A 21452-nucleotide genomic window follows, 5' to 3' on the forward strand; every position below is an offset into this window, starting at 1 on the left:
AAAAATAATCAAAGCTTTTACATAAAGTTATTTAACTTAGTATCCAAATCATGAGATTATTGTCACACCAGAACCAAGTTCAAACGGTTTATGAGAAGAACACACACAAATGTCATATTTCCCTGAAAAACACACATTAAAAAAGGTTACATTTAAAGTGCAATTGTGCATTTGGGATATTTCAGTCAGCAATAAATAGTATATCCTCACAGTTTATAACACACAACTACGTTATAAAAGCACAATCAAAACACACTGTGGTTAATTAAAGACATTTTTGTGCACGTTAAATACAAGTATACATATTTATAATACATGTTTTGTATATGGGATGTATGGGAACTGAATGTCAATAAATAGGTCACTTTGTGAGAAGTTCGCTAGTGTTCAAAGTGGAGTGGTTGTTTGTTGTGTACAGTCAATGTGCATCCTCTTCAAGGGTTTATTGGTTGTTGGCGCTGCCAGTCCAGTTCTCCAACACCCAATGAGTGGCGTCACAGTAGGGTGCAGGTGGTAGAGCGGGCACCAATACCACCAGAGTCCGAGGGTGCTCTCAGAGGGGGCTGCGCACCACTAGCGCTGGTCCCTGATGGATCTCTGTTCTCCAGCCCTGCAGAGGGACCCTTGGCACTGGCAGGCAGCTCCCCCATGCCGCTGTCCTCTGTCTGCTTGGCTTTGGAGGACAGGCGTTTGAACAGCAACAGCTGAGGGCAGTAGAGAGGAGAGAACACAGTGAGATCTGACCTACTCAATCACTGACGATCACAGAGCTTTATGACGTGGTTTTCTGTTGTTTAGCTTATGCCTCTTTGTTCCAATGACTTTCTGTCATACCTTTCTGTTGGTCCTTGGTTGGTTCTTGGGTTTCTCCTCTGTTGTTCGATTCTGCAGCTGAGTGCTGGATGCAGAGCTCTCCTCTGTCGGAGCCAAAGGACTGGGCTGACCTGAGTCCTCTGCAACTATACACAACAGACACTTCATGATAATCCATCCACCCTTAGCACAGAAACAGTAAAGCATTAACCACATAAATAGTTCAAGACAAAGTTCACCTGTTATTCAGACATTTCAGAAAATCTCTTTTATGCTCACCTTTCTGCCCACTGTCTGGGAGAGTTTCTTCTTTCACACCCTCTGGTCCCTAGAAAGAGGGAATTCTGTTTTAGAAGTTAACAAACATACAGGTCCTAGACCTGTAGATTAGGGTCATCGGTAGGGTAGCGTACCTGGAGGGGTTCTGCTGTGGACTGGCTCTGACCCTGTAATGATTGTCCCTCCATGTCCTTCTCTTTCTCCTCTGCTTTGTTGTTCTCCTCCTCCTCTTCTTCCTCCTCCTCTTCTTCTTCATCATCATTCTTATGTCCATCCCCCTCTTCAGCTCTTAAATCCTGCAAAAAGGAATGAGAGTGAGTGGGGCAGACTGGTTAAAACAAGCAATAGTAAGTTAGGTAACAGATACAACTTAGTCACAGGAGAGAAAGTGCACACTGGCGCGCGCGCGCGCGCACACACACACACACACACACACACGAGGGAGAGTCGGCACTAAAGAGATGTGAGGAAGACTAGAGGTGAGAGCTTCACATTGGATATGGATAGTGGAGTCACAACAGGGAGCTAAGGGATTACAGACAGGGATAAAGGAAGAAAGGGGATCCCACCTGCCACTGGAACAGTTTAATGCAAACAGCACTATGTATTCATGTGTAGAGAATGTGTTCAACACAAATGATATCATACGTGGTGGGACTAGTTCTTGACACTGATTTTGATAGTTTTAAAACAACAAATATTTATTTAAACATAAATAAAACTATTCTGTAATATTCATTATATCAAAGAAATCATGATAAAGAAAAAGTACAAAATCGTTGGAGGGCATGCCTGGAAATTAGTAGCTACTATTAGTAAATTGTCTTTACAGAAGAACAAAGTTGAAAAGGGTATTTTTTAAAAGCATTTTAGCATCAAATCTTAACTGCCATGTAAAATGGTAAAGGACTATACAAGGAGATTGAAAGACAAGGCTGTGGACATTCAGTTGATAAAGTAAAACAAAATGGAAGTCGTGAATAAAAACAGTGAGACTGTAAAGGCAGTTGATATACAGTAAAACAAAATGGAAGTCGTGAATGAAAACAGTGAGACTGTGAAGGCAGTTGATATACAGTAAAACAAAATGGAAGTCGTGAATGAAAACAGTGAGACTGTAAAGGCAGTTGATATACAGTAAAACAAAATGGAAGTCGTGAATGAAAACAGTGAGACTGTGAAGGCAGTTGATATACAGTAAAACAAAATGGAAGTCGTGAATGAAAACAGTGAGACTGTAAAGGCAGTTGATATACAGTAAAACAAAATGGAAGTCGTGAATAAAAACAGTGAGACTGTAAAGGCAGTTGATATACAGTAAAACAAAATGGAAGTTGTGAATAAAAACAGTAGGAGAAAAATCTAGTTATACAAAAAGGTATGGGTTGTAAAAAGGCATTAAAATGCTCAATTAAGAGTGTTCCTGAGAGAAGTTGACAGACAGCACTGGTTTGGAACAGAACAGATAGGGCTATCATTTGAGATTGAGGTACTGAGGTAAAACATTGTCCCAGAACTCTTCCCCTTTCCCTGACCTCTGTTTGGACCCGTTACCTCTGGCCGCAGCATTCTGATGACTCTCCTGGCCTTCATTAGCTTTTCCTTTGTCAACCACCTCTTCTTCCTCCTCCTGGCCTTCATTAGCTTTTTCTTTGTCAACCAACTCTTCTTCCTCCTCCTCATGTTTACACTCCTCCTCCTCCTCCTCTCTGGCTTCATTTTCTTCTTTCTCCTCCTCTTTTCCTTCTTCTTCCTCACCTTCACTCTCCTCCTCCTCTCCAGGTTCTTCTTCTTCCTCATCTTCACTCTCCTCCTCCTCTCCAGCTTCTTCCTCACCTTCACTCTCCTCCTCCTCTCCAGGTTCTTCTTCTTCTTCCTCATCATCTTCACTCTCCTCCTCCTCCTCTCCAGCTTCTTCCTCATCTTCACTCTCCTCCTCCTCTCCGGCTTCTTCTTCTTCTTCTTCATCCTCCTCCTCCTCTCCAGCTTCTTCCTCTTCTTCCCTCTCCTCTGCAGTACTACTCTCTTCCTCTCTTTCCTCCTCTGCCTCTGTTCCACTGCCTGCCTCATTCTCATCTTCCTCCTCTACAGATCCTACACTCTCATCCTCTTCCTCACCTTCTTCCTCTTTCTCTCCATCTTCTTCATCCTCCTCTTCATAATTGGATTCCTTACTCTTGCTCTCAGTGTCACTATGCGATACTTCCCCACTCTCTTCCTCCTCCTTGCTCTCTCCGCCCCCTTCTTCCTCCTCCTCCTCTCCTCCCACTGGGCTACTTGTCCCGTCACCCTCCTCCTCTTCCTCCAGTCCACTCTCTTCTTTCTCTGCATCCTCTAACTCACTTTCGTCTCCCTGATCTGTTTCAGTCTTACATGGCTCATCTCCTCCCTCGCTCTCCTCCTCTAATTCAGAGATCCCTCCATCCTCCCCCTCTACCTTCACCGTGTCATCATCCTCACTGTTTTCCTCATCTGTCACCTCATCACGGCTCTTGGCCACTCCTTTTCCACCCCCACTTTCTGCCCTCCTCATTCCAACCCCCTCACTCTCTTCCTCTTCACCCTCACTCTCCTGCTTGGCCGGTGTCTGATCGTCGCTGCTCCCTGTCTCGTCTCCACTCTCCTCCCCTCTCCTCTCCTCCTGTTCTCTGTTGTCTGGGGGACCAGAGTAGGACCTGCATTGCTCCTCCTCCACCCCCTGATCAGAGCTCCCCTGGGCGGGGATGATGTTGATGCGGACTGCTGTTCTCTTGCCTCCTGGTTCGGAGGATGCAGATGACTGGCTCCAGGAAGACTGGGCATCCTCAGCACTCTGTCTGCTGAACCTCTGGGCCCTGCTCTGACTCCGGACTGACTCACTGTCTGAGGGAGAACCAAACTGTCTGGCTGTCACTAGCCCCACACCTGACCCCAGAGAGGACACTCCGGTCAGTAAGCTGCGCAGCGGTGTCTGTTCAGGTGGTTCAGTCTTTGGTTTGTTCTTTTCTCTTTCTGTGTTTTCATTCGTCGTTTTTTGTGGCACTTCAGACACCAGGTCTGGTTCAGTTGTCTTGTCCACAGGCAGTGCATCAGTTAGCATAAGGCCTTGTGAATGTCTGCCACTCTTTCTATCTGGTGTCCTCCTAACAGCTACATGTTGACTTTTCACCTTTGTAGATATAGAGTTGACCTCTAAGAGAGTCTTTTTGACCTCTGCACTTTGACCTTTGGCTGCGCCCTTTATTTGGATTGCCTTAGAATCCACAACAAATCTCTCCCTCACTTTTCTCTCAACTGCTAACAGTTGTTTTTTCTGTGCGGACGGACAGGGTTTGGATTTGGCCTTGCTAATGTCCCCTATGCTGGAGGGCTTGGCAGGGCCAGCCTTCGGCTCAGCAGGCTTTATCGCCTCCAGAGCCACAACGAGGTTCTCCTTGCCCCTGCCTTTGCCCTGGGCAGCCCTGTGGCGCGGTCTCTTCTCTACCACCAGAGACCTGTCACTGGAGCTCCTCAGCAGCTCTGTGGGCAGTGCCCCCCGCGGGGTGGGATCCACCCTCCTAGGGGTACAGAGTTCTGGCTGTTCCCCAGCCTTACCATGCCCTTTCACAAGCTTACCCTTCCTCTATCACCAGCGCCAGGAAGCAGAGGATGAAGAAAATATGAAATAGTTAGAGGAAAATAGTAAACATGCAGAGAAAACAGAGTGAAGTACTCAATAGAGCTCAACGCTGAAAGAAAAACACAGACAGATGGTAGATAGTCACTGTAAATGGTACAGGGAAGCAGAAGGGCTAGAATGGCTATCGTCCCTTGTTCAGGAAGACATATTGATAGTGCTGAGTAATTTTGCAAGGAGCTTGCTGGTCGGTGCGCAGAGGCTGCTTGATCATAATAAGAAAACTCCTTAGTTGACAGTTATGCTGTGTGTGCATCTTACCTTCTGTACAGGGGACAACGTCAACGTCTTGTCACTGGGGTCCATTTTCATCACATGAGTCTGCCACAAAGAAGAGACTTTTGTTCAGAACTTTTGTGATAACTTCTATATGAAAGCGCCACAGAATGTACAGGACAGAATTGGGTTGGTGACTCACCATGTTGAGGAAGTCTGTGGTGTCTCCCAGATCTTTAACACTCTCGTTGTCCATCATGTTCTCCACAGTGCTGCTGTCTCCCTCATCCCTTCCCTTCTCAGCTGACCTCTTTTCTGCCACCAACAAAATATCACAAGAATCTTTTCACTTCTTAAAAAGGAATATATAGGCTCAAGAGAAGTTAGGAGAAATGTGAACAGTTGCATTGTGATGTGATAATGAAAAAGGGACCATGCTAGCTGTTGAAAATGCAATGCTTCACCAAGGAATATGCATGTTTTCTAAATAGTTCAACATTCGAAACAGATATGCCTGCAATGTAATGTAATGTAATGTAGTTCAGTGTAGATACCCTTCTTGTTAGACCCAGTGCTCTTGTGTTGGTGAATGCCGTTGTGCACCTTTCTGTTGGTTAGCTCCTTGGGGGGCAGACTGGAGGGGATGGTCTGGCTGAATACGGGCAGGGGTGCGGAGGTATTGAGGTGTTCGGACGTCAGGGGGTGCAGGGTCCGGAACATGAGCCCAAACTGCTGCGGGGAATGCTCCTGAAACAGAGAACACAGGGTTAGTTAGCTGTGTTAGCTTAGCTAGCTTACTTATATCCACTACTTGTTAGGCCCATGATTAGGCTCCATGTTGTTACTTATATCCACTACTTGTTAGGCCCATGATTAGGCTCCATGTTGTTACTTATATCCACTACTTGTTAGGCCCATGATTAGGCTCCATGTTGTTACTTATATCCACTACTTGTTAGGCCCATGATTAGGCTCCATGTTGTTACTTATATCCACAACTTGTTAGGCCCATGATTAGGCTCCATGTTGTTACTTATATCCACTACTTGTTAGGCCCATGATTAGGCTCCATGTTGTTACTTATATCCACTACTTGTTAGGCCCATGATTAGGCTCCATGTTGTTACTTATATCCACTACTTGTTAGGCCCATGATTAGGCTCCATGTTGTTACTTATATCCACTACTTGTTAGGCCCATGATTAGGCTCCATGTTGTTACTTATATCCACTACTTGTTAGGCCCATGATTAGGCTCCATGTTGTTATTCATCTCCACTACCTGTTAGGCCCATAATTAGGCTCCTTGTTGACAGTGCTAAAAGGTGAAGGACGTCTAGTTAGGGATCTCCTTAGAGAACCAGGCCGCTAACATTAAAACAAACACTGACTCAATAGTTTCAGACAACTATCTGAGGAACTAGACCGCAACATCCCATGGACATGTGGCGGTTCAGGGACTGGATGTTGAGACTCCCAACACTCCCACTTTTACATGTGTGGACCCCCAGGCCAGTACCCAGTACCCACCCTCTCTCTCCTCCTGACCCGGGCAGAGAGGCTACTGTTCAGGGAAGCAGGGGTGGAGGTGAGGGTGTCCCCTAAGAGCTCTGTGTAGGACTTCTCCAGGTAGTCCTCTGTGACATCATTCGCCTCCAGAGTCACTTCCTGGCAGCTCTTGTCTCTGGGCTTGGCTAGAACCAGCATGTGGCAACCTCCGCATGTCACCTGGAACAAAGACAACATGTAATTGACCTGAATCTTGCACTAGACAAAATTATAAGATAAGACTGGATGTCCAACTATCATCACTTTTATACGCTTTCAGGGAAAAATCTAAACTTGAGATAAATGTGCAAAACTTTCAATTTGGCATCAGCCATGATGCTAGGATGTCAATGTGACATTCTCAAATTACAATTCAGCCTTCAGTTGAAAACATGAGGTACAGTTGAAGTCGGAAGTTAACACACTTAGGTTGGAGGCATTAAAACTCGTATTTCAACCACTCCACAAATTTCTTGTTAACAAACTATCGTTTTGGCAAGTTGGTAAGGACATCTACTTTGTGCATGACACCAGTCATTTTTCCAACAATTGTTTACAGACATTATTTCACTGTATCACAATTCCAGTGGGTCAGAAGTTTACATACACTAAGTTGACTGTGCCTTTAAACAGCTTAGAAAATTCAAGAAAATTATGTCATGGCTTTAGAAGCTTCTGATAGGCTAATTGACGTCATTTGTGTCAATTGGAGGTGTACCTGTGGATGTATTTCAAGGCCTACCTTCAAACTCAGTGCATCTTTGCTTGACATCATGAGAAAATCAAAAGAAATCAGCCAAGACCTCAAAAAAAAAATGAAGACCTCCACAAGTCTGGTTCATCCTTGGGAGCAATTTCCAAATGCCTGAAGGTACCACGTTCATCTGTACAAACAATAATATGCAAGTACAAACACCTTGGGACCATGCAGCCGTCATGCATTCTGTCTCCTAGAGATGAACGTACTTTGGTGTGAAAAGTGCAAATCAATCCCAGAACAACAGCAAAACACCTTGTGAAGATGTTGGAGGAAACAGGTACAAAAGTATCTATATCCACAGTAAAACGAGTCCTATATCGACATAACCTGAAAGGCCGCTCAGCAACAAAGAAACCACTGCTCCAAAAACGACATAAAAAAAGACAGACTACGGTTTGCAACTGCACATGGGGACAAAGATCATACTTTTTGGAGAAATGTCCTCTGGTCTGATGAAACAAAAATAGAACTGTTTGGCCATAATGACCATCGTTATGTTTGGAGGCAAAAGGGAGAGGCTTGCAAGCTGAAGAACACCATCCCAACCGTGAAGCACGGGGTGGCAGCATCATGTTGTGGGGGTACTTTGCTGCAGAAGGGACTGGTGAACTTCACAAAATAGATGGCATCATGAGGAATTTTAAATTATGTGGATATATTGAAGCAGCATCTCAAGACATCAGTCAGAACGTTAAAGCTTGGTCGCAAATGAGTCTTCCAAACGGACAATGACCTCAAGCATACTTCCAAAGTTATGGCAAAATGGCTTAAGGACAACAACGTCAAGGTATTGGAGTCCCCATCACAAAGCCTTAACCTCAATCCTATAGAACATTTGTGGGCAGAACTGAAAAAGCGTGCACAATCAAGGAGGCCTACAAACCTGACTCAGTTACACCAGCTCTGTCAGGAGGAATGGGCCAAAATTCACCCAACTTATTGTGGGAAGCTTGTGGAAGGCTACCCGAAACGTTTGGCCCACGTTAAACAATTTAAAGGCAATGCTACCAAATACTAATTGAGTGCATGTAAAACCTGAACCACTGGAAACAAAAGCTTAAATAAATCACTCTATTATTATTCTGACATCTCACATTCTTAAAATAAAGTGGTGATCCTAACTGACCTAAGACAGGGACTTTTTACTAGGATTAAATGTCAGCAATTGTGAAAAACTGAGTTTAAATGTATTTGGCTAAGGTGTATGTAAACTTCCGACTTCAACTGTACATACCGCTTGGACGTTGTACTTGAGGAAGCGTGGACAGAGAGTGGGCTTGAATTGATTGGTGAAGTTCTCCTCTCCCAGACCCAGCTTCCCATGTCTCCCGTCCCCAAAGGTATAGAGAAGACCATTGTCTGAAACCATGACAACTACATGTCAGTCAACTTAATAGACGCGAGCAATGTTATCATGGCAAATGGCAATGGAGTTTATCCATAAAATGCTAGTACCACTGTTGTATAAAAGTTTGCACATTTACAATGTCTTTGTAACATTTTCTGAATTATAACTGTTTTGGGGTGAAAATTGTGTCCGCTAAGCCTGTTTACCTGTGATGACAGCAGTGTGGTTCTCCCCACACATCACCTGTCGTACTCGGCCCTTCCTGAAGTGATCCACCGCTCTGGGCAGCCTCGCCTCAAAGATGAAGGTCCCCTGGCCCAGCTGACCAAACTGACCCAGGCCAAAGGTGTACAGGTCCTCCTCTAGAGTCAAATCAAACACAGCGCTACATGGTTAACCTACTATCTCCTGATGCTTTGTGCCATAGAGAAAAACCCCAGACAGTTTCATTACGCATATAAAACATAAAAGAAGTACACAACCACAAACAGGTACAACAAAATCTTATAACAATGTGCAATTAGACTTTACACGACCTAACTTCACTATTTGGATACATACGAGCATTTTAAGGACACTTTCAAAGTGGGACCAAAACCGGTTCATGGGACATACTGAAAGCCACAGCCTTGTGTAAGTCAACTGTCCATTGGTTGACACCAAGCTGCCTACCTGTCACAGCCACGGTGTGCCCGCCTCCACATGCCACCTGGGTCACCTGGTCTGTGATGCCCTTCACCAGCTGGGGCATGCGGTGTCCATCGAGCTGACCCGTAGCCAGGCCCAGTTTGCCGCTGTCGCACTCCCCAAATGTGTACAGGCCCCCGTCAACTGTGACAAAAGAGATTCCCTGTTGATTAATTGCATTAACATATTTACATCTATATCTAGACATTATTCTACCAACCCAAGAAAAATGACATGTTCATACACAATGGGGTAACTCCCTATTCCTACAAAGTTGTGGAATCAAGTGACCTGCCACACTGACAGTGCTGAAGTAGGCTATGCCATTGTCCCCTCACCAGTAACGAAGGCAGAGTGGTAGTACCCACAGGACACCCAGGCCACTGGCCGACCCACAGTGACCTCCTGGGGGGTCAGGGCACTGCTCTCCTTCCCCAGGCCGATCTGCCCCTCAGTGTTGTCACCCCACATGAACAGCGTCCCACTCTCTAGAACAAGGACATCATCACCGTGATTATTTACAGCAAAAACCAGGTGAGGAGGAGCAACAGAAATATAGACAGTCGATAGTAAATTAGTGCAACTCTGGTCTATGAAGTAAAAATGTTTGTCATCAATATGAACCAGAAGACACTCATAGTTGTAACTCAGAGGTTGTGACTTATAACGGGAGAGTCTTACCTGTGAGGGCAGCAGAGGTGTTGGAGCCGGCAGCAAGCATTTTGATTGGTCCATGTGAACTGAAGAAGTCCACCAATTGGAAGGCTGTCCTCTCCTCACAGTCTCCCAGACCTAGCTGACCTTCGTTGTTTCCACCGGTAGAGTACACGTTTCCCCGAGCTGTGGACAGGACACATACATGAATCAGTCTCAGTTCTACTACCACAAGGATTATAATATAAAACATTATAGGCAAAACTTAACTTTCCTGTGTTTAATATATATATACACACACACATACACACACCACACACAAGGTCAAAAGTTTTAGAACACCTATGCATTCAAGGGTTTTACTTTATTGCAAAATAATAGTGAAAACATCAACACCATGAAATAACACATATGGAATCATGTAGTAACCAAAAAAGTGTTAAAGAAAATCTAAATATATTTTCTATTTTAGATTCTTCAAAGTAGCCACCCTTTGCCTTGATGACAGCTTTACACACTCTTGGCATTCTCTCAACCAGCTTCATGAGGTAGTCACCTGGAATGCATTTCAATTAACAGGTGTGCCTTGTTAAAAGTTCATTTGTGGAATTTATGTCCTTCTTAATGCATTTGAGCCAATCAGTTGTTTTGTGACACGGTATGGGTGGTATACAGACGATGGCCCTATTTTGTAAAAGACAAAGTACATATTAAGGCAAGAACAACTCAAATAAGCAAAGAGAAACGATAGTCCATCATTACTTTAAGACATGAAAGACGGAAAATTTCAAGAACTTTGGAAGTTACTTCAAGTGCAGTCGTAATGAGTAGGTGTGTCCAAACTGTGTCTGTCTGTATGTATGTATGTATGTATGTACACTACCGTTCAAAAGCTTGGGGTCACTTAGAAATGTCCTCGTTTTTGAAAGAAAAGCACATTTTTTGTCCATTAAAATAACATCAAATTGATCAGAAATACAGTGTAGACATTGTTAATGTTGTAAATGACTATTGTAGCTGGAAATTGATTATTTTTAATGGAATATCTACATAGGCGTACAGAGGCCCATTATCAGCAACCATCACTCATGTGTTCCAGTGTTTGCTAATCCAAGTTTATCATTTTAAAAGGCTAATTGATCATTAGAAAACTATTTTGCAATTATGTTAGCACAGCTGAAAACTGTTGTTCTGATTAAAGAAGCAATAAAACTGCCATTCTTTAGACTAGTTGTGTATCTGGAGCAGAAACATATGTGGGTTCGATTACAGGCTCAAAATGGCCAGAAACAAAGAACTTTCTTCTGAAACTCTGTAAAAGGCCTACTCCTTGCAGGACACAAAGAGTCAACTTTCACTTAGTAATATGATCATAATTTGGTACATGTCATCATTTATATTGTACCTGTGGTCATAACTGTGTACTTACAAGTATAAACTACAGTGTGATTTCTTCCACAGGCTGCAAGCCGCACCTTTTCAGACTTCAAAGCTTAGAGAAAGACAAGAATGAGAAAGACACCCATTTTCAGATTGCAATCAGCCACAATAGCAGGCCAACCCTCTCTTTCTCTCCTCTGCTGCCCTCCTGCTCGGGAGATGAGATTATTCCAGATGACAGACCCCTCCAGATTGGGATTACAGCAGTGACAAATCTCTTTGTCTCCTGCTACTAGTATACCCATTCACAATTTACAAAACAACAGCATCATTACTTAGTTTAAACCACAGAAAATCCAACTAATTTTGTGGGGGAAAAACATCATTGGACATTTGATTTCAGTAGCTATATTGTCTGTCGTCGTCCCCCACTCCCTCTTGTCTAGTACATTTAAGGGGAGATGACAGCAATACAAGAGAGTACTGCTTTTGACCCAAAACAAAGGGAGAGCAATTTAGACCCACCTTTCACACAAGTGGGCTTGTTCACCATGGTCTTTGATCCCAAACCCAGCTGACCCCAGTTGTTACTGCCAAACATGAAAAGCTTGCCATTCTCTGTTGAAAAATAAATAAATAAAACCACTTGAGAAAGCTACAGGAACAGCGACATTAATACTAATAGAAGCTGCAGTTGAGCAGCATTTCATTTGCATAAAAATGTATTTGAAATGTGTGATAGGTGTGTTAGCAAATTATTTTATCTTACTTCAGGTGTTGCATGTTCTTCAGAATTGCAGGCCCATTTTCATATGGCTCTGATCACTACCATCAATTTGAAAACGTAATCGGTCACTGACCTGTTATCAATGCTGTGTGCTCATCCCCACAGGTGATTTTCAGAGGTACATCATTTTTCAGCCAAAATTTACTGGGGACGTTATCTGCAAATTTGCTTTTTCCAAAGGTGAAGACTGCTCCCGTTTCTGTTAGAACACAAACAACATCGATCACACTTCAAACAGCTAGATAGCCGGCTAATAATACACAGTCATGGCTAGATGGGATACAAATTGACGTCAAATTATGCATTTTAGCTAACCCTAACCCAACCTTTTATTTTTTAAATTTAACTAGGCAAGTCAGTTAAGTACAAATTCTTATTTACAATAACCGCCTACCCCGGCCAAACCCGTACAATGCTGGACCAATTGTGCGCTGCCCTATGAGACTTCTTTTTTTTTTTTACCTTTATTTTACTAGGCAAGTCAGTTAAGAACAAATTCTTATTTTCAATGACGGCCTAGGAACAGTGGGTTAACTGCCTGTTCAGGGGCAGAACGACAGATTTGCACCTTGTCAGCTTGGGGATTTGAACTTGCAACCTTTCGGTTACTAGTCCAATGCTCTAACCACTAGGCTACCCTGCCGCCCCGATCACGGCCGGATGTGATAGAGCCTGGATTTGAACCAGTGACTGTAGTGATGCCTCTTGCACTAAGATGCATTGCGTTAGGCCGCTGCACCACTCGGGAGCCCGAAAGGTTCCAAGTTATTTTTTTATCTCAATATCAAATTATTTCTGGGTAACAAGGAATGTGATTGTTTTCAATTAAAATAGACAAAAATAAACAAAAATAGTTTGCAAATACTAGCAATTTCTCAAACAATTTTACTAGGACTGTTGGTGGGGTCTGAATGGGGAGGGGAAAACTGAAAAAACACTAGCTGTTATTGGCAGAGGTTTGGAACTCTTTCTTATTGGTGTTTTAACTCATTTACCCCCAAACTCCATCCCACCAAAGCAGGCTGAAATTACAAGTGTGCTTTTTCAAACAGCTAAAAGGGCATTGTCATAATTTCCACAATTTCACAGTATTATTGCAACCTCATAGTATGGAAATATATATATACACTGCTCAAAAAATTTAAGGGAACACTTAAATAACACAATGTAACTCCAAGTCAATCACACTTCTGTGAAATCAAACTGTCAACTTAGGAAGCAACACTGATTGACAATAAATTTCACATGCTGTTGTGCAAATGGAATAGACAACAGGTGGAAATTATAGGCAATTAGCAAAACACCTCCAATAAAGGAGTGGTTCTGCAGGTGGTGACCACTTCTCAGTTCCTATGCTTCCTGGCTGATATTTTGGTCACTTTTGAATGCTGGCGGTGCTTTCACTCTAGTGGTAGCATGAGACTGAGTCTACAACCCACACAAGTGGCTCAGGTAGTGCAGCTCATCCAGAATGGCACATCAATGCGAGATGTGGCAAGAAGGTTTGCTGTGTCTGTCAGTGTTGTATCCAGAGCATGGAGGCGCTACCAGGAGACATGGAGGAGCTACCAGGAGACATGGAGGAGGGCAACAACCCAGCAGCAGGACCGCTACCTCCACCTTTGTGCAAGGAGGAGCACTGCCAGAGCCCTGCAAAATGACCTCCAGCAGGCCACAAATGTGCATGTGTCTGCTCAAACGGTCAAAAACAGACTCCATGAGGGTGGTATGAGGACCCGACGTCCACAGGTGGGGGTTGTGCTTACATCCCAACACCGTGCAGGACGTTTGGCATTTGCCAGAGAACACCAAGATTGGCAAATTCGCCACTGGCGCACTGTGCTCTTCACAGATGAAAGCAGGTTCACACTGAGCACAAGTGACAGACGTGACAGAGTCTGGAGACGCTGTGGAGAACGTTCTGCCTGCAACATCCTCCAGCATGACCGGTTTGGCGGTGGGTCAGTCATGGTGTGGGGTGGCATTTCTTTGGGGGGCCGCACAGCCCTACATGTGCTCGCCAGAGGTAGCCTTACTGCCATTAGGTACCGAGATGAGATCCTCAGACCCCTTGTGAGACCATATGCTGGTGCGGTTGGCCCTGGGTTCCTCCTAATGCAAGACAATGCTAGACCTCATGTGGCTGGAGTGTGTCAGCAGTTCCTGCAAGAGGAAGGCATTGATGCTATGGACTGGCCCACCCGTTCCCCAGACCTGAATCCAATCGAGCACATCTGGGACATCATGTCTTGCTCCATCCACCAACGCCACGTTGCACCACAGACTGTCCAGGAGTTGGCGGATGCTTTAGTCCAGGTCTGGGAGGAGATCCCTCAGGAGACCATCCGCCACCTCATCAGGAGCATGCCCAGACGTTGTAGGGAGGTCATACAGGCACGTGGAGGCCACACACACTACTGAGCCTCATTTTGACTTGTTTTAAGGACATTACATCAAAGTTGGATCAGCCTGTAGTGTGGTTTTCCACTTTAATTTTGAGTGTGACTCCAAATCCAGACCTCCATGGGTTGATACATTTGATTTCCATTGATAATTTGTGTGATTTTGTCAGCACATTCAACGATGTAAAGAAAAAAGTATTTAATAAGAATATTTCATTCATTCAGATCTAGGATGTGTTATTTTAGTGTTCCCTTTATTTTTTTGAGCAGTGTATATAAATAAAACACTGGGAAATCACGTTGTTGGCTGCACTGGCCCTTTAACCCAATTCTCATAACCTGCTACTCAAAGTCCACTCTGATATAAACTGTATCCCATCTAGTCCAAAAAACAATACACCACTAGAAGCTAATTTAGATAGCTTACTACCGGTTAACCACATTATCAAAGATACTGATAACTTTTCCCTGTGACATTCTCCGTGACAGACGTAAACAACGGCGCACATGGAGGTTGTCCCTTGTTGCCAGCTAGTTAGCTAATTTTCACTAGTGTTATCTGGCCTGGCTACTTTGCTCATGCGTGATAGTTTATGTTAGTTAGCACACTAGCTAACGTTAGCAAGCGATATATTTCATGTTCATTCCGAAACATTTTCAAAAGGGTGAATAATGTTAATTAGTTAACGTTAGCTATATAGCGAGCTATCTTACCAGGTATCTCGTCTTCTGTCTCCCCTGCCATCGTAGTGTCAAATCGGCTTAGCAACTACACTACACAGGGTTAGCTGCTTCTATGCGTGTTGTGTTGTTTTCGTCCAAAACAACCCGGATGTAAACAAAATTTCACCTGTAGCAACCAAGGCTGCGTTTAATTTTGTGTCGAGTCGCACCCTCCCCTGTGTCATTTGTTCAGTCCCCCTCGCACATCTGGGGCGTCTATTGAAAGCAAATGGCAGAAATAATGTTCACTTTTTGCTTACATTCATCCAGTGGTCTCAGATCTGAAGGGGAATGAGGCAGGGCAGAGGGGAGGAGGCATAGCTATTGAAAGCAAATGGCAGAAATAATGTTCACTTTTTGCTTACATTCATCCAGTGGTCTCAGATCTGAAGGGGAATGAGGCAGGGCAGAGGGGAGGAGGCATATTATAAACTGAAAATCAGCGCAGGGATCAACTTCTATTGTGCAGCCATACGTTACGTTCCCTTAGTATGGTTGCGTGCAACGTCATCGATTGTGTCATCGACTGACAGATTGCTATAACATTATAATGTTGTTAGCTGATTTGTTAAATACCTATCCAGGTGTTGTAAGATGTGGCAGGCGTAAGGAACACCTGGGCAGAGGAACGTTCCGACATATACGAGGGTTAGGTAGTTACCGGTATCTCAAGCGGTCAGTGCCAGGAGTTTATTCATTAGTCGGATACCGTTTACTCCAAACGTAAAACCAATAGTTTTTATTGGACAAATTCAGTTAGGCCCCTCCCCGTTTCGTTCAAACCGGTTTTGCAACAGACAATCAACTGAATCAACTAATGATACACCCATGGTCAAAGATGGTGTTTAACTCTGTGGCTAGGTTTCCCTTAGTCTGGCTATAACACCTAACTCTCGAAGTCCTCCTGACTTCACAGTTAGCCTGGACGAGGTTAACTGGCCTATTAGACTATGTTTGTGGAGCCTATGCCCCCGTTGGTTGCTAAGATCTTTCCCTTGCAGTTTCACGATACGTTGCAATCGCAAGCATCTCACATGGAACACCAGCCTGCCAATTCTGTTACCAGTCTGTGAACACTTTTCACACCTTGTCAGATGATCACATGAACTTTAGTCACTCTCCAAATTGCAATACCTCCTCCGCAGCCAACCATCTTGCTTTTACATTGAGCAAAATATTTGTGGCTTAATTTGTGGATTAATTTCTTTTCCAATAGTTGTACCCCTAATAGTTAAAAAAAAAAAAAGATAAAAAAGTGAAATAAATAGGATTGGTCTTTAAACCAGTATTATAATGTTTTTGTAACGACTTTCACATAAAATGCAACACGTATTTTAAAATGATTAATTTTCTTTTTGTAACACCTGTTATATTACACCCCATAATAATCATTGATCGGGGTAACCCGTGAACCCCGCCAGACGGCGCATGGAGAGGTCCGAGGCCTGTAGAACCACCTGCAGCTCATTCAGTTACGGCCAGTGAGGAAAGAGCGACTGCGCTGTGAAAGACTGCGGGTGGATTAACTGAACCAACAAAGCCCAGTGGAGAATCACAGCAACGCAGCGCCGCTGAAAACCCAGCGCCCCATTTTACAGTAGAATGGCATCAAGAAAAATGGAGACCAAACCAGTGATAACCTGCCTCAAAACGCTCCTCGTCGTCTATTCCTTCGTGTTTTGGGTAAGCAGACATGACAAAGCGATAGTTTATTGTCGCCCTAAATGTCATATGTAGGTAATAATCTAGTTTGTGACCTTTATGATTGAATAGTTTACGTTGAAAAAAACGGATGTTGTGCCGTGCGCACAGGCTGATGCCTTGGAACAAGTGCATGTTTATTAGTGGGCGCGCTGCGTGGACCGTTATCTTTATTATAGCCTAGCATTATTATAATGTTTGAGGAGTTTTTTTCTTCTATAGGCTAGGAAATATATTTGTATCAAGTAGGCTATAAATATTGAAACAAACGTTGATTATGTGAAATGTCGTTAATATTTTTTCGCTAATGCTGATGAAGCCATCATTTATTTGTATTTTTTTAAACATTTATTTTTCCTGTGATTTTGTAACATTCGCATGCTGTTGTAAGAATGTTAAGAATAGTCCAACAGGTAACCTAATCAACATCTGGTCACACTTTATTTGGATAGTCCGGATTTTCTAGATGCTCTACAGATGGTCATACTATCAACAAACTATCTGTTGATAAGCAACTGCTTCATAAGGTTACGGTTATGTTTTTATTTATTTAACTAGGCAAGTGAGTTAAGAACAAATTCTTATTTTCAATGACGGCCTATCTCAATAAATAAGAGGCATAACACCCAAACAGTCTCACACACATAATTCAACCAATTGGGGTGGTGCTACAGGAGAGTTTGCACATTTGCTTTAATGTGCACAGTGTCCATTATGGTACTTTGAGAACCTGCCACCATTTGATGCATTGAACCTCCCACCATTGGGTATCACATTATTTGGATAGTCCATCTGGAGATGTTCTACAGATTATCTTCCGGTTACTAGTCCAACGCTCTAACCACTAGGCTACCCTGCCGCCTCGATCATGATTTCTCGGGATGAGGTTTTTGTCGCCTCCTATGTAGTGAATGAAAGGATGTTGATGGTGGTGGTGGTTAGGGGGGAGGGGATTTGATCCCTGAACTGACATGTCATTGATGTAGGCTACCTAGTCCACCTTAGATTGATGCCATGGCTGCTGGTAACAGTTGGGTTGTGGGCTGCTTGGCATTCAAAGGAAAGTCCTCCACGTTTTTTGTTTTGTTCCTCAAGCAAGTGGGGAGGCTGATGACATCACGACTTCCTATCAAAACAAGTCCTTAAAGTTTGCAGTTGTGTAAAAAAAAAAAACTATTTTGCTCAAAACATATTTGTTTACCCTTTAGTGTGTGTACTTTATTGCACCCCAACGTTCAAATTTTGGGGTCACTTAGAAATGTCCTTGTTTTTGAAACAAAAGCACATTTTTTGTCCATTAAAATAGCATCAAATTGATCTTAAATAAATTGTAAACATTGTTAATGTTGTAAATGACTATTGTAGCTGGAAACGGCTGATTTTTAATGGAATATCTACATAGGCGTACAGAGGCCCATTATCAGCAACCATCACTCCTATGTTCCAATGGCACGTTGTGTTAGCTAATCCAAGTTTATCATTTTAAAAGGCTAATTGATCATTAGTAAACCCTTTTGCAATTGTGTTAGCACAGCTGAAATTGTTGTGCTGATTGAAGAAGCAATATAACTGTCCTTCTTTAGACTAGTTGAGTATCTAGAACATCAGCATTTGTGGGTTCGATTACAGGCTCAAAATGGCCAGAAACAAATAACTTTCTTCTGAAACTCGTCAGTCTATTCTTGTTCTGAGAAAGGAATGCTATTCCATGCAAGAAACTGAAGATCTCGTACAATGCTGTGTACTACCTGTCATTTCCTCAATTAAGATTTCTGCAGGGACTGAAGATTGACCTAGTTGTCGTTAGGTTTGTGTTGTAAATGTACACCGTCACCATTGGCCAGACTTATTTTTATGGGTTGGGTTTCAACTTGTACACTCTTTGAAAAAAAAAGGTGCTATCTAGAACCAAAATGGGTTCTTCAGCTGTCCCCATAAGAGAACCCTTGGAAGAACTCCTTTTGGTTCCAGGTAGAACTATTTCCACAGAGGGTTCTACATGAATCCAAAAAGGGTTCTCCCTGGATCCAAAAAGGGTTCTCCTGGGGACAGCCGCAGAGCCCTTATGGAACCTTTCTTTCCAAGACTGTAAGATGGTCTGATTTTATGGATAACATTTACATTTGACTGTTCTAATTAAGTTGGTAACCAGTTTCTAATAGCAATAAGAAACCTCTGGGGTTTGTGGTATATGGCCAATATACCACAGCTAACAGCTGTATACAGAACAGCCCTTACCCGTGGTATAATGGCCATATAACACACCCCATTGTGCCTTAAACAACCAAACCAGACCCACCCACCTTGAACCATCCACCCAGCCAGCCACCCTGACCCATCCGCCCTGACCCATCCGCCCTGACCCATCCACCCTGACCCACCCACCCACCTTGACCCGCCCTGACCCATCCACCCACCTTGACTCACACTGACACACCCGCCCTGACCCACCCGCCCTGACCCATTCGCCCTGATCCACCCACCCTGACCCATCCACCCTGACCCACCTGCCCTGACCCATCCGCCCTGACCCATTCGCCCTGATCCACCCACCCTGGCCCATCCACCCTGGCCCATCCACCCTGACCCATCCACCCTGGCCTATCCACCCTGGCCCACCCACCCTGACGCACCCACCCAGCCAGCCAGCCACCCACTGCAGCTATACTTGTATTAAAATAGACCCATTCCTTCTCCAACAAGCAGACTCCATTGATGTTGACCTGAGGGCCACTTAGACAAAGAAAGCCATATGGCCTGCTTAACTAAACATATTAGAGGCCGTTTTCCTCCCTAGCCAGACAGACAGATGTACGAGGATGGACTGCAGAGAGAGATAGATAAACAGAGACAGGAGGAGACAGGATGAGACAGAGTGCCTCTTCCCTGCTGTCTTACTTGTTTTGAGAGCTTACCAGGGGGAGGTTGTTTGAGAGCTTACCAGGGGGAGGTTGTTTGAGAGCTTGGCAGGGGGAGGTTGTTTGAGAGCTTACCAGGGGGAGGTTGTTTGAGAGCTTGGCAGGGGGAGGTTGTTTGAGGCCAGCTCAGCTGTCATTCTGCTCTGGGTGCCTACTCTTTTTGTCTCTAACTTCTATGCCAAGAGCTCCAACCCCAACAATGGCTACACTCTTAGAAAAAAAGTGTTCCAAAGGCGTTTTGTGGCTGTCCCCATCTGAGAACAATTTTAGGTTCCATGTAGAACCCTTTCCACAGAGGGTTCTACATGGAACCTAAAGTTGTTCTACCTGGACCAAAAAGGGGTTCTTCAAAAGGTTCTCCTATGGGGACAGCCAAATAATCTTTTTGGTTCTAGATAGCACATTTATTTCTAAGAGTGTACCTAGAGCCTGGCTATCAATCTGTTACTTACTGCTGTTGCCTGGACCAGTACCAGAAAGGTTCTTTGCATGATTACTGTGAGAGTATCTGACACATTTGGCATAATTACTCAGCACTTCTCACTCTGTTTGCCACATTGTAGTAAACCAAGGGCTTAGCATTGTGTAACGTATATGCCGGGAGTCAGCAAAAGGGTGAAGAAGGTGATTTTAATAAAGAACCGAAGCAAATTAACAAACATGACACAATAGGACCAGTAATCGTAGTTCTGATCACATTTTCTCCCCATTCAATTTTGACATGTTATTCTCTGTGTTCATTGTCTTCTTGAGGTACATAACGTGAGAGAAAACAATAACACCTAGTGACTCAAGGAGAAAACTGTGGGTTGCCAGGACCGGTGGTTAGTAGACCGGCGATGTCGAGCGCCGGAGGGAGGGCGTGACACATTGTTAGATTTACTACTGTTATTTTGGAGAAATATCATTTTGGGTACAAGACTGTCAGTGTCAAGACAACAAATAACTTTATTTTTGAAATGCTGTTTTGCACAAGCACCTTTTAATCATCTAATTAACCTGATAATAATGTGTAACATTAAACGCTCCATTTAGTGTAGAACCCTTTTGGGTTCCATGTAGAACTATTTCCACAGAGGGTTCTACATGAATCCAAAAAGGGTTCTCCCTGGATCCAAAAAGAGTTCTCCTGGGGACAGCCGCAGAGCCCTTATGGAACCTTTCTTTCCAAGAGTGTAAGATGGTCTGATTTTATGGATAACATTTACGTTTTCAAGTCCATTCAGGCCATACCCTTTTGCAGAGTTTCTCCCCTTCATATACATGTTTTCTATGAACTGTAGCTTGAAGGTAGCTTGAAGACTGTGCGTATATATACTGAAACAAGCCTATAGATGCAGTACATTGATAGACAATCCCATAGCCTCTTGGTATTAGGCTTCTCTGTGTAGTAGAAACGGCAGCTTGTTCAGTAGGCTAAGAACAGACAGACGCCCTAAGACTTGGCCTAATTCATGCTGTGGAGGCATATTATTAATGCCCAGATGGGAATAAGAAGCATAATGTTTTGTGTGTTTTGTGTTCCCTCTGTACCAGGCTTTTGTTGGGGCTTATTCCTCTGAGAATGTGATTGTGCGTCTTA

At 43.7% G+C, this 21452-nt stretch overlaps 3 protein-coding genes across 5 annotated transcripts in view; 1 reads left to right on the plus strand and 2 right to left on the minus strand.

Annotated features, from left to right (window-relative positions):
* Window positions 1-74: 74 nt before the first annotated feature.
* LOC115132049 (X-linked retinitis pigmentosa GTPase regulator-like) lies at window positions 75-16115 on the minus strand. Of its 3 annotated transcripts, none has more exons than XM_029664270.2 (18): window positions 15512-16115; window positions 15243-15467; window positions 12200-12325; window positions 11865-11957; window positions 11389-11451; window positions 9987-10145; window positions 9644-9793; window positions 9291-9449; window positions 8825-8980; window positions 8505-8629; window positions 6493-6690; window positions 5518-5710; window positions 5166-5278; window positions 5009-5068; window positions 1227-1388; window positions 1093-1141; window positions 835-953; window positions 75-704 (listed from the first exon to the last, which is right to left on the minus strand). In XM_029664270.2, the coding sequence occupies exons 2-18, from the start codon at window positions 15271-15273 to the stop codon at window positions 495-497; spliced, it is 2166 nt and encodes a 721-aa protein (XP_029520130.1). In that variant the 5' UTR covers window positions 15274-15467; window positions 15512-16115; the 3' UTR covers window positions 75-494. The 3 variants fall into 3 exon arrangements, with proteins under 3 accessions (XP_029520130.1, XP_029520120.1, XP_064879744.1); XM_029664260.2 differs by having other exon boundaries at window positions 835-959; window positions 15512-16106; XM_065023672.1 differs by lacking the exon at window positions 15243-15467 and having other exon boundaries at window positions 835-959; window positions 15512-16072.
* LOC135572471 (glutamic acid-rich protein-like) lies at window positions 1395-4961 on the minus strand. Its single transcript, XM_065020478.1, has 2 exons — window positions 4929-4961; window positions 1395-4693 (listed from the first exon to the last, which is right to left on the minus strand). Exons 1-2 carry the CDS (start codon window positions 4959-4961, stop codon window positions 2567-2569), a joined length of 2160 nt encoding a protein of 719 aa, XP_064876550.1. The 3' UTR covers window positions 1395-2566.
* Window positions 16116-16709: 594 nt separating the features above from the next.
* Window positions 16710-21452, plus strand: part of LOC115125285 (tetraspanin-7-like) — a 62007-nt gene continuing 57264 nt past the window's right edge. Inside the window, exon 1 of the mRNA XM_065023677.1 lies at window positions 16710-16934. Within this exon, the coding sequence (XP_064879749.1) occupies window positions 16854-16934 (81 nt within the window). The 5' untranslated portion in view covers window positions 16710-16853. The remainder of the gene's footprint in view (window positions 16935-21452) is intronic.

The sequence above is a fragment of the Oncorhynchus nerka genome, linkage group LG2 (assembly GCF_034236695.1).
Source record: "Oncorhynchus nerka isolate Pitt River linkage group LG2, Oner_Uvic_2.0, whole genome shotgun sequence".
Classification (NCBI taxonomy): Eukaryota; Metazoa; Chordata; class Actinopteri; order Salmoniformes; family Salmonidae; genus Oncorhynchus; species Oncorhynchus nerka.